The sequence below is a fragment of the Myxine glutinosa genome, chromosome 2 (genome assembly GCF_964187855.1).
Source record: "Myxine glutinosa chromosome 2, kmMyxGlut1.1, whole genome shotgun sequence".
In the NCBI taxonomy this organism is placed as follows: Eukaryota; Metazoa; Chordata; class Myxini; order Myxiniformes; family Myxinidae; genus Myxine; species Myxine glutinosa.
The window spans coordinates 141,217,570-141,232,022 of record NC_136262.1 but is presented as its reverse complement, the minus strand read 5'-3'; the positions used below and the strand labels follow the sequence as shown (position 1 = coordinate 141,232,022).

The 14,453-nt window shown below is 29.2% G+C and overlaps 1 protein-coding gene across 1 annotated transcript in view; it reads left to right on the top strand.

Annotated features, from left to right (window-relative positions):
* The window catches only part of LOC137421197 (voltage-dependent N-type calcium channel subunit alpha-1B), a 394,582-nt gene that overhangs the window by 210,209 nt on the left and 169,920 nt on the right, over window positions 1-14,453 (top strand). Inside the window, exons 16-17 of the mRNA XM_078771756.1 lie at window positions 153-284; window positions 789-861. Coding sequence (XP_078627882.1) covers window positions 153-284; window positions 789-861 — 205 coding nt within the window. The remainder of the gene's footprint in view (window positions 1-152; window positions 285-788; window positions 862-14,453) is intronic.

The following is a 14,453-nucleotide window of genomic DNA, read 5'->3' as shown; positions in this document are numbered from 1 at the left end:
AGCATTTCTCTAGGAAATAAGCAATTCTATCAATAGCTACATAACCCAAATGATGTGGTGTTTCCTCCTGTCAAGACCGTCATGCCTTGAATTATGTGTAAGGGTAGGAAAAGAAGGTATGTAGAGATGACAGGAATGGACACATGTTTCAGATACTGGTCCTCATTGCGGAACCTGGTCGTCTCACTCCTGAGTTCCATGCGCTCCATCCTCTCCTTACTCTTCCTGCTCTTCCTTTTCATTGTCGTGTTCGCCCTCCTCGGCATGCAGCTCTTTGGGGGACAGTGAGTATACTTTGTCTTTCACTTAGTCCTAATCCAACAACCCCGATCTTCCTAATTCATGAACCATTTTGCCCCAATGTTTAGTCTTGTACAGACTAAATGGCTCTCAATGATTCAGGTATTTCTGTCAAACTTCTTTGATCTCTGATAACCTGATAACCACAAATTTGGCTTTTTGTGCTATGACTTGTGATTATGGCTGAAATATAAATCCACAAATTGATTGATAGCATCAGAGGTGTTTTTGTATATGGGTTTTTTTACATCCATTTTGTGTATGGTTTTGTTACTTGTACAAAACTGCAGACAAGCTGTTAAATATTCAGTTATAATGAAGATTTAATATGTAGGAAATGATATTTTATGTGAACTATATGAAATATGAAGTAATATGTGGAATTCTATAAACCTTTAACGAAATCATCAAATACTGATCGGCATTGAGATTCAAACAGACGAATGTAAATATCCATGTGTAAGTTGGACTGTTCTGTTTCTCCCCAGGTTTGACTTTGAAGAGGGAACACCTCCAACTAACTTCGACACATTTACATCTGCTATCCTAACCGTCTTTCAGGTTATTTGTCTTTTTCTGTTCATATTGCATATGGGTATTTAACTTGTTTTAAATATTTCACTCTATGTTATTTTAAATGTCATTTGAGAAACAATTTCATTATAAAATATCGTTTTCATCACCCCTCTTCTTCACACTGACTTTCTGTCTGGCATTTGGATAACTTTTGTTGAGCTTCTCTCATTTGTTTTCTTGCCTCTTTTTATTTTTTATTTTATCCCTTATCTGTGTTTCTCTTCTTTGATCTTGCTACTGGATTCTAGAATTTCACCAGATTACCTTTAACTCACTGAAGACAGCACAACCATCGCTTAACTTTCTGAAAAGCCTTTGCCAATCACTTAGGACCAATTCACCTATGGCCAAGGTCTCCATAGAATCCTTTTCCATTTCGCCCTTCACAGTTTCCTTCATAAATATTTGCTACCATCACTAAGATCTGCACCAGCAACAGCTCCACCTAACAACACTCTTGTGCTTCGGTCTCATTGCAACACCCTCATACTCACTGCAGGTTATTCTTTCTTTACAGCAGGTTGAGTATAGGCCGCCGCAGTTATTCTTTCTTTACAGCAGGTTGAGTATTGGCTCCATACTCAAGCATCATCCATTTTTAGGGTTGCACTGGTTTTACTTCCCTCTTTTTTCACCCCTTCACTTCATTCTATTTTTCTCTCACCTTTCTTACACTTCTTTTGAGGTTATATAGTTGGAATGTTTTTCACTCAAATGTCAAAATTTGATATTACTTATTCCCCTGCACTCTCGATGGACCATCAAGCAGCTCCTTTCACCATTTGCCTTTTATCTTCTTCTGATGATATGCAAGACAACACATTAATTACTCTTTGATCAAAAACTTCATGGATGCATGATTCAGTGTAAGGAATTGTATCTCACCCATATACCCATTCTGCCTTTCCTTTTTTTGAATACATAGTCGAGGCTCGTGGAAGAGCTTATATTAGTACATTGAATGGATCAGGCCATAACGGGACAAAAGGAAAAGTTAAGAGAGGGGGGAACACCAACAACAGAGTTGAAGGCCAAGATAGAGGGAGACTTAGGACAAACAATGTGTGTGGGGAGGAATGAGGGACAGGAGAGGATGCATGGCAGTTACAAGATGGATACAGAAACTCTCAGAGGGCAATTCCACCATAACTGAGGTAATGTACAGGTGATTTTTTTTCCATCTATGTTCTCAAAATTCTAGGGAACCTCTGTTTTTTTGTTTTGTTTTTAAATTAGAGTGCTACTGCTGATCTTTTGACTTCATTCATATTCATTTCATGCATAAACTCTTGACAGATACTGGAGTTTCCACCTCTCCTGCGTTACCATCCAAATTGTTGTAACTGATGCAACATCAAATGTTACCCCATCTGAGACACCCCAAGTTACATTGAAGAATTCTGTGAATTTAACACAATTGATCCACAATGAAGGACAATGCCTTAGTATATAAGCTTATTAATACTTTCTTATCATCTGGAATCGATTAATAACCCCAGTGGAGTATTAAAACAAGTAACTGATGTAACAGCGAAACGTAACTGACATAACTCTTGCAAATCCATAACATTTGAATGAACTTTGACCAACAAGTACTTTTTTATTAACTTCAAATTGAATAAACTCTGACATATAATAACAATGAAACAGCAACTTAACTAGGCCATCCCCAACAATTTCTCTGTTATGCCACAACCTAATCAGCAGATGAGATACATGTTTTGTGTCTGAAATATTTTTCAACAAACCTGTGCAAGGCATCGATTCAGTTAGACTAATCATAAAAAGAATCAGTAAATTTGCTTTTAAAACCATTTTATTTAACTAGAAAACAATATCCAGTGGTGACAAATATAACCCTAATCATAAAAAGAATCAGAAAATTTGCTTTAAAAGCAGCATTTTATTTAACTAGAAAACAATATCCAGTGGTAACAAATATACTAGAAAACAATATCCAGTGGTAACAAATATAATTCTAATCATAAAAAGAATCAGTAAATTTGCTTTAAAACAGCATTTTATTTAACTAGAAAACAATATCCAGTGGTAACAAACATAACTCTAATCATAAAAAGAATCAGTAAATTTGCTTTAATTAGAAAACAATATCCAGTGGTAACAAACGTAACTCTAATCATAAAAAGAATCAGAAAATTTGCTTTAATTAGAAAACAATATCCAGTGGTAACAAACATAACTCTAATCATCAAAATAATCAGAAAATTTGCTTTAAAAGCAGGTTTTTATTTAACTGGAAAACAATATCCAGTGGTGACAAATATAACTCTAATCATAAAAAGAATCAGAAAATTTGCTTTAAAAGCAGCATTTTATTTAACTAGAAAACAACATCCAGTGGTAACAAATATAACTCTAATCATAAAAATAATCAGAAAATTTGCTTTAAAAACAGCATTTTATTGAACTAGAAAACAATATCCAGTGGTAACAAATATACTAGAAAACAATATCCAGTGGTAACAAATATAATTCTAATCATAAAAAGAATCAGTAAATTTGCTTTAAAACCACATTTTATTTAACTAGAAAACAATATCCAGTGGTGACAAATATAACTCGAATCATAAACAGAATCAGAAAATTTGCTTTAAAATCAGCATTTTATTTAACTAGAAAACAATATCCAGTGGTGACAAATATAACTCCAATCATAAAAATAATCAGAAAATTTGCTTTAAAAACAGCATTTTATTGAACGAGAAAACAATATCCAGTGGTAACAAATATACTAGAAAACAATATCCAGTGGTAACAAATATAATTCTAATCATAAAAAGAATCAGTAAATTTGCTTTAAAACCACATTTTATTTAACTAGAAAACAATATCCAGTGGTAACAAACATAACTCTAATCATAAAAAGAATCAGTAAATTTGCTTTAATTAGAAAACAATATCCAGTGGTAACAAACGTAACTCTAATCATAAAAAGAATCAGTAAATTTGCTTTAATTAGAAAACAATATCCAGTGGTGACAAATATAACTCTAATCATCAAAATAATCAGAAAATTTGCTTTAAAATCAGCATTTTATTTAACGAGAAAACAATATCCAGTGGTGACAAATATAACTCTAATCATCAACAGAATCAGAAAATTTGCTTTAAAATCAGCATTTTATTTAACTAGAAAACAATATCCAGTGGTGACAAATATAACTCCAATCATAAAAAGAATCAGAAAATTTGCTTTAAAATCAGCATTTTATTTAACTAGAAAACAATATCCAGTGGTGACAAATATAACTCTAATCATAAAAAGAATCAGAAAATTTACTTTAAAAGCAGCATGTTATTTAACTAGAAAACAATATCCAGTGGTAAAAATATAACTCAAATCATAAAAAGAATCAGTAAATTTGCTTTAATTAGAAAACAATATCCAGTGGTAACAAACATAACTCTAATCATAAAAAGAATCAGAAAATTAGCTTTAAAACAGCATTTTATTTAACTGGAAAACAATATCCAATGGTAACAAATATAACTCTAATCATAAAAATAATCAGAAAATTTGCTTTAAAACAGCATTTTATTTAACTGGAAAACAATATCCAATGGTAACAAATATAACTCTAATCATAAATATAATCAGAAAATTTGCTTTAAAACAGCATTTTATTTAACTGGAAAACAATATCCAATGGTAACAAATATAACTCTAATCATAAAAATAATCAGAAAATTTGCTTTAAAAGCAGCATTTTATCTAACTAGAAAACAATATCCAGTGGTAAAAAAACATAACTCTAATCATAAAAAGAATCAGAAAATTTGCTTTAAAAGCAGCATGTTATTTAACTAGAAAACAATATCCAGTGGTGACAAATATAACTCTAATCATAAAAAGAATCAGAAAATTTGTTTAAAAGCAGCATGTTATTTAACTAGAAAACAATATCCAGTGGTAACAAACATAACTCTAATCATAAAAAGAATCTGAAAATTTGCTTTAAAATCAGCATTTTATTTAACTAGAAAACAATATCCAGTGGTAACAAACATAAAATTAATCATAAAAAGAATCAGAAAATTTGCTTTAAAAGCAGCATGTTATTTAACTAGAAAACAATATCCAGTGGTAACAAACATAACTCTAATCATAAAAAGAATCAGAAAATTTGCTTTAAAAGCAGCATGTTATTTAACGAGAAAACAATATCCAGTGGTAACAAACATAACTCTAATCATAAAAAGAATCAGAAAATTTGCTTTAAAAGCAGCATTTTATTTAACTGGAAAACAATATCATGGGGTGACAAATATACTAGAAAACAATATCCATTGGTAACAAATATAACTCTAATCATAAAAAGAATCAGAAAATTTGCTTTAAAATCAGCATTTTATTTAACTGGAAAACAATATCCAGTGGTGACAAATATAACTCTAATCATAAAAAGAATCAGAAAATTTGCTTTAAAAGCAGCATGTTATTTAACTAGAAAACAATATCCAGTGGTAATAAACATAACTCTAATCATAAAAAGAATCAGAAAATTTGCTTTAAAAGCAGCATTTTATTTAACTAGAAAACAATATCCAGTGGTAACAAATATAACTCTAATCATAAAAATAATCAGAAAATTTGCTTTAAAACAGCATTTTATTTAACTAGAAAACAATATCCATTGGTAACAAATATAACTCAAATCATAAAAAGAATCAGAAAATTAGCTTTAAAAGCAGCATTTTATTTAATGAGAAAACAATATCCATTGGTAACAAACATAAAACTAATCATCAAAATAATCAGAAAATTTGCTTTAAAAGCAGCATTTTATTTAACTAGAAAATAATATCCAGTGGTAACAAACATAACTCTAATCATAAAAAGAATCAGAAAATTTGCTTTAAAAGCAGCATTTTATTCAATGAGAAAACAATATCCAGTGGTAACAAACATAAAACTAATCATGAAAAGAATCAGAAAATTTGCTTTAAAACAGCATTTTATTTAATGAGAAAACAATATCCATTGGTAACAAACATAACTCTAATCATAAAAAGAATCAGAAAATTTGCTTTAAAACAGCATTTTATTTAACTAGAAAACAATATCCATTGGTAACAAATATAACTCAAATCATAAAAAGAATCAGAAAATTTGCTTTTAAAGCTGCATTTTATTTAATGAGAAAACAATATCCATTGGTAACAAACATAAAACTAATCATCAAAATAATCAGAAAATTTGCTTTAAAAGCAGCATGTTATTTAACTAGAAAACAATATCCAGTGGTGACAAATATAACTCTAATCATAAAAAGAATCAGAAAATTTGCTTTAAAAGCAGCATTTTATTTAACTAGAAAATAATATCCAGTGGTAACAAATATAACTCTAATCATAAAAAGAATCAGAAAATTTGCTTTAAAAGCAGCATTTTATTTAACTAGAAAACAATATCCAGGGGTGACAAATATACTAGAAAACAATATCCATTGGTAACAAATATAACTCTAATCATAAAAAGAATCAGAAACTTTGCTTTAAAAGCAGCATTTTATTTAACTAGAAAGCTATCCATTGGTAACAAATATAACTCTAATCATAAAAAGAATCAGAAAATTTGCTTTAAAAGCAGCATTTTATTCAATGAGAAAACAATATCCAGTGGTAACAAACATAAAACTAATCATGAAAAGAATCAGAAAATTTGCTTTAAAAGCAGCATTTTATTTAACTAGAACACAATATCCAGTGGTAACAAACATAACTCTAATCATAAAAAGAATCAGAAAATTTGCTTTAAAAGCAGCATTTTATTTAATGAGAAAACAATATCCAGTGGTAACAAATATAACTCTAATCATAAAAAGAATCAGAAAATTTGCTTTAAAAGCAGCATTTTATTTAACTAGAAAACAATATCCAGTGGTGACAAATATTACTCTAATCATAAAAAGAATCAGAAAATTTGCTTTAAAAGCAGCATTTTATTTAACTAGAAAACAATATCCAGTGGTGACAAATATAACTCTAATCATAAAAAGAATCAGAAAATTTGCTTTAAAAGCAGCATTTTATTTAACTAGAAAACAATATCCAGTGGTGACAAATATAACTCTAATCATAAAAAGCATCAGAAAATTTGCTTTAAAAGCAACATTTTATTTAACGAGAAAACAATATCCAGTGGTAACAAATATAACTCTAATCATAAAAAGAATCAGAAAATTTGCTTTAAAAGCAGCATTTTATTTAACTAGAAAACAATATCCAGTGGTGACAAATATAACTCTAATCATAAAAAGAATCAGCAAAATTTGCTTTAAAAGCAGCATTTTATTTAACTAGAAAACAATATCCAGTGGTGACAAATATAACTCGAATCATAAAAAGAATCAGAAAATTTGCTTTAAAAGCAGCATTTTATTTAACTAGAAAACAATATCCAGTGGTAACAAATATAACTCGAATCATAAAAAGAATCAGAAAATTTGCTTTAAAAGCAGCATTTTATTTAACTAGAAAACAATATCCAGTGGTGACAAATATACTAGAAAACAATATCCAGTGGTAACAAACATAACTCTAATCATAAAAAGAATCAGAAAATTTGCTTTAAAAGCAGCATTTTATTTAACTAGAAAACAATATCATGGGGTGACAAATACACTAGAAAACAATATCCATTGGTAACAAATATAACTCTAATCATAAAAAGAATCAGAAAATTTGCTTTAAAATCAGCATTTTATTTAACTGGAAAACAATATCCAGTGGTGACAAATATAACTCTAATCATAAAAAGAATCAGAAAATTTGCTTTAAAAGCAGCATGTTATTTAACTAGAAAACAATATCCAGTGGTAACAAACATAACTCTAATCATAAAAAGAATCAGAAAATTTACTTTAAAAGCAGCATTTTATTTAACTAGAAAATAATATCCAGTGGTAACAAATATAACTCTAATCATAAAAATAATCAGAAAATTTGCTTTAAAACAGCATTTTATTTAACTAGAAAACAATATCCATTGGTAACAAATATAACTCAAATCATAAAAAGAATCAGAAAATTAGCTTTAAAAGCAGCATTTTATTTAATGAGAAAACAATATCCATTGGTAACAAACATAAAACTAATCATCAAAATAATCAGAAAATTTGCTTTAAAAGCAGCATGTTATTTAACTAGAAAACAATATCCAGTGGTGACAAATATAACTCTAATCATAAAAAGAATCAGAAAATTTGCTTTAAAAGCAGCATTTTATTTAACTAGAAAACAATATCCAGTGGTGACAAATATAACTCTAATCATAAAAAGAATCAGAAAATTTGCTTTAAAAGCAGCATTTTATTTAACTAGAAAACAATATCCAGGGGTGACAAATATACTAGAAAACAATATCCATTGGTAACAAATATAACTCAAATCATAAAAAGAATCAGAAAATTAGCTTTAAAAGCAGCATTTTATTTAATGAGAAAACAATATACATTGGTAACAAATATAACTCGAATCATAAAAAGAATCAGAAAATTTGCTTTAAAAGCAGCATTTTATTTAACTAGAAAACAATATCCAGTGGTGACAAATATACTAGAAAACAATATCCAGTGGTAACAAACATAACTCTAATCATAAAAAGAATCAGAAAATTTGCTTTAAAAGCAGCATTTTATTTAACTAGAAAACAATATCATGGGGTGACAAATATACTAGAAAACAATATCCATTGGTAACAAATATAACTCTAATCATAAAAAGAATCAGAAAATTTGCTTTAAAATCAGCATTTTATTTAACTAGAAAACAATATCCAGTGGTGACAAATATAACTCTAATCATAAAAAGAATCAGAAAATTTGCTTTAAAAGCAGCATTTTATTTAACTAGAAAACAATATCCAGGGGTGACAAATATACTAGAAAACAATATCCATTGGTAACAAATATAACTCAAATCATAAAAAGAATCAGAAAATTAGCTTTAAAAGCAGCATTTTATTTAATGAGAAAACAATATACATTGGTAACAAATATAACTCGAATCATAAAAAGAATCAGAAAATTTGCTTTAAAAGCAGCATTTTATTTAACTAGAAAACAATATCCAGTGGTGACAAATATACTAGAAAACAATATCCAGTGGTAACAAACATAACTCTAATCATAAAAAGAATCAGAAAATTTGCTTTAAAAGCAGCATTTTATTTAACTAGAAAACAATATCATGGGGTGACAAATATACTAGAAAACAATATCCATTGGTAACAAATATAACTCTAATCATAAAAAGAATCAGAAAATTTGCTTTAAAATCAGCATTTTATTTAACTGGAAAACAATATCCAGTGGTGACAAATATAACTCTAATCATAAAAAGAATCAGAAAATTTGCTTTAAAAGCAGCATGTTATTTAACTAGAAAACAATATCCAGTGGTAACAAACATAACTCTAATCATAAAAAGAATCAGAAAATTTACTTTAAAAGCAGCATTTTATTTAACTAGAAAATAATATCCAGTGGTAACAAATATAACTCTAATCATAAAAATAATCAGAAAATTTGCTTTAAAACAGCATTTTATTTAACTAGAAAACAATATCCATTGGTAACAAATATAACTCAAATCATAAAAAGAATCAGAAAATTAGCTTTAAAAGCAGCATTTTATTTAATGAGAAAACAATATCCATTGGTAACAAACATAACACTAATCATCAAAATAATCAGAAAATTTGCTTTAAAAGCAGCATGTTATTTAACTAGAAAACAATATCCAGTGGTGACAAATATAACTCTAATCATAAAAAGAATCAGAAAATTTGCTTTAAAAGCAGCATTTTATTTAACTAGAAAACAATATCCAGTGGTGACAAATATAACTCTAATCATAAAAAGAATCAGAAAATTTGCTTTAAAAGCAGCATTTTATTTAACTAGAAAACAATATCCAGGGGTGACAAATATACTAGAAAACAATATCCATTGGTAACAAATATAACTCAAATCATAAAAAGAATCAGAAAATTAGCTTTAAAAGCAGCATTTTATTTAATGAGAAAACAATATACATTGGTAACAAATATAACTCGAATCATAAAAAGAATCAGAAAATTTGCTTTAAAAGCAGCATTTTATTTAACTAGAAAACAATATCCAGTGGTGACAAATATACTAGAAAACAATATCCAGTGGTAACAAACATAACTCTAATCATAAAAAGAATCAGAAAATTTGCTTTAATAGCAGCATTTTATTTAACTAGAAAACAATATCATGGGGTGACAAATATACTAGAAAACAATATCCATTGGTAACAAATATAACTCTAATCATAAAAAGAATCAGAAAATTTGCTTTAAAATCAGCATTTTATTTAACTAGAAAACAATATCCAGTGGTGACAAATATAACTCTAATCATAAAAAGAATCAGAAAATTTGCTTTAAAAGCAGCATTTTATTTAACTAGAAAACAATATCCAGGGGTGACAAATATACTAGAAAACAATATCCATTGGTAACAAATATAACTCAAATCATAAAAAGAATCAGAAAATTAGCTTTAAAAGCAGCATTTTATTTAATGAGAAAACAATATACATTGGTAACAAATATAACTCGAATCATAAAAAGAATCAGAAAATTTGCTTTAAAAGCAGCATTTTATTTAACTAGAAAACAATATCCAGTGGTGACAAATATACTAGAAAACAATATCCAGTGGTAACAAACATAACTCTAATCATAAAAAGAATCAGAAAATTTGCTTTAAAAGCAGCATTTTATTTAACTAGAAAACAATATCATGGGGTGACAAATATACTAGAAAACAATATCCATTGGTAACAAATATAACTCTAATCATAAAAAGAATCAGAAAATTTGCTTTAAAATCAGCATTTTATTTAACTGGAAAACAATATCCAGTGGTGACAAATATAACTCTAATCATAAAAAGAATCAGAAAATTTGCTTTAAAAGCAGCATGTTATTTAACTAGAAAACAATATCCAGTGGTAACAAACATAACTCTAATCATAAAAAGAATCAGAAAATTTGCTTTAAAAGCAGCATTTTATTTAACTAGAAAACAATATCCAGTGGTAACAAATATAACTCTAATCATAAAAATAATCAGAAAATTTGCTTTAAAACAGCATTTTATTTAACTAGAAAACAATATCCATTGGTAACAAACATAACTCTAATCATAAAAAGAATCAGAAAATTTGCTTTAAAAGCAGCATTTTATTTAACTAGAAAACAATATCCAGAGGTGACAAATATACTAGAAAACAATATCCAGAGGTAACAAATATAACTCTAATCATAAAAAGAATCAGAAAATTTGCTTTAAAACAGCATTTTATTCAATGAGAAAACAATATCCAGTGGTAACAAACATAAAACTAATCATGAAAAGAATCAGAAAATTTGCTTTAAAACAGCATTTTATTTAATGAGAAAACAATATCCATTGGTAACAAACATAACTCTAATCATAAAAAGAATCAGAAAATTTGCTTTAAAACAGCATTTTATTTAACTAGAAAACAATATCCATTGGTAACAAATATAACTCAAATCATAAAAAGAATCAGAAAATTTGCTTTTAAAGCTGCATTTTATTTAATGAGAAAACAATATCCATTGGTAACAAACATAAAACTAATCATCAAAATAATCAGAAAATTTGCTTTAAAAGCAGCATGTTATTTAACTAGAAAACAATATCCAGTGGTGACAAATATAACTCTAATCATAAAAAGAATCAGAAAATTTGCTTTAAAAGCAGCATTTTATTTAACTAGAAAATAATATCCAGTGGTAACAAATATAACTCTAATCATAAAAAGAATCAGAAAATTTGCTTTAAAAGCAGCATTTTATTTAACTAGAAAGCTATCCATTGGTAACAAATATAACTCTAATCATAAAAAGAATCAGAAAATTTGCTTTAAAAGCAGCATTTTATTCAATGAGAAAACAATATCCAGTGGTAACAAACATAAAACTAATCATGAAAAGAATCAGAAAATTTACTTTAAAAGCAGCATTTTATTTAACGAGAAAACAATATCCAGTGGTAACAAATATAACTCAAATCATAAAAAGAATCAGAAAATTTGCTTTAAAAGCAGCATTTTATTTAACTAGAAAACAATATCCAGTGGTGACAAATATAACTCTAATCATAAAAAGAATCAGAAAATTTGCTTTAAAAGCAGCATTTTATTTAACTAGAAAACAATATCCAGTGGTGACAAATATAACTCTAATCATAAAAAGAATCAGAAAATTTGCTTTAAAAGCAGCATTTTATTTAACTAGAAAACAATATCTAGGGGTGACAAATATACTAGAAAACAATATCCATTGGTAACAAATATAACTCTAATCATAAAAAGAATCAGAAACTTTGCTTTAAAAGCAGCATTTTATTTAACTAGAAAGCTATCCATTGGTAACAAATATAACTCTAATCATAAAAAGAATCAGAAAATTTGCTTTAAAAGCAGCATTTTATTCAATGAGAAAACAATATCCAGTGGTAACAAACATAAAACTAATCATGAAAAGAATCAGAAAATTTGCTTTAAAAGCAGCATTTTATTTAACGAGAAAACAATATCCAGTGGTAACAAATATAACTCTAATCATAAAAAGAATCAGAAAATTTGCTTTAAAAGCAGCATTTTATTTAACTAGAAAACAATATCCAGTGGTGACAAATATAACTCTAATCATAAAAAGAATCAGAAAATTTGCTTTAAAAGCAGCATTTTATTTAACTAGAAAACAATATCCAGTGGTGACAAATATAACTCTAATCATAAAAAGAATCAGAAAATTTGCTTTAAAAGCAGCATTTTATTTAACTAGAAAACAATATCCAGTGGTGACAAATATAACTCGAATCATAAAAAGAATCAGAAAATTTGCTTTAAAAGCAGCATTTTATTTAACTAGAAAATAATATCCAGTGGTAACAAACAATACTCTAATCATAAAAAGAATCAGAAAATTTGCTTTAAAAGCAGCATGTTATTTAACTAGAAAACAATATCCAGTGGTAACAAACATAACTCTAATCATAAAAAGAATCAGAAAATTTGCTTTAAAAGCAGCATGTTATTTAACTAGAAAAGAATATCCAGTGGTAACAAACATAACTCTAATCATAAAAAGAATCAGAAAATTTGCTTTAAAGCAGCATTTTATTTAACTAGAAAAGAATATCCAGTGGTAACAAACATAACTCGAATCATAAAAACAACAGGCATTTTAAGGCCATTTTCCCTACAAGAGCAGGGGTTAGCCTTGCGGTTCCCATGACAATGTTCTCCATTTTGCCCTATTTTCTGCAACTCTCCTTGTTAACCCCCTTGCCCGCATTTCTTCTTCGACCATCTTCAGCCAAGTCTTTCTCGGTCTTCCCCGTCCTCTACTTCCTTCTACATTCATTTCCATCACTCTTTTCAACCAGTCACTTTCATCCTTCCTCAACACATGACCAAACCATCTCAACCTGTTTCTCTTCACAGCATCCATCACAGGCTCTATTCCCATCATCTTTCGCAATTCATCATTTGTCTTCCTCTCTCTCAACGATACTCCACACATCCACCGAACCATTCGCATTTCCACCCTTTCCAGCCTTCGTTGCTGCTCTACATTCATTACCCATGTCTCACTCCCATAAATCATAACACTTCTCACACATGCAGCATACACCTTTCCCTTCAGCTTCAATGACACTCCTCTCCTCGTCTGCACGCCACTCAGTTCCCGAAACTTCTTCCATGCACATCTCAGTCTCGCAACCGTTGCCAAGTCTGATCCACCTTCTCCATTCAGCATGTCTCCAAGGTAACAAATTGTTTTCACACCTTCCCTCCATCTCCAAGATGCAACTCAACATTTCCTCCATCTGCAGCTCCCTCTGTACACACCTTACACTTGAATGTAGCTGCCACACTGGTTAATGACCCTCTCAAACCACTACATTTTGGATGAACCCACTCAGCACACATTGTACATTGAATGGAATTCACTCCGACACCCTTCCTGCACACAGCACACGGCCACTTCCCAGTTCTTTCCACCTCACCACATGCTTTACCACTCGCCATCACCTTCGTTTTTCCGATATTCACCTTCAGACCTTTTGTCTCCATACATTCCTTCCACTTGTTCATCTTCTCCTTCAGTCCATCCATACTTTCTGCAATCAACACCAGATCATCTGCATACAACAACAACTCCCACGGTAAACCCTCCTTTACGTTCTGAGCCAGCACCTCCATCACAGCTACAAATAGTAGTGGACTTTGTACCGACCCCTGATGCACTCCCACCTTCACCTCAAACTCACCACTGTTCCCGTCCTTCGTCCTTACAGCTGTGCACGCTCTTTTGTACATTGCCATCACTACTCTGATCAACCATTCCTCCACTCCTAACTTCCTCAATGCCCATGTCACTACTTCACATGGAACCCTATCGAATGCTTTCTCCAGATCAACAAACCCAAGAAACAACTTCTTCCTCTTCGCCATATACTTCTCCTGCAACTGCCTCACAATAA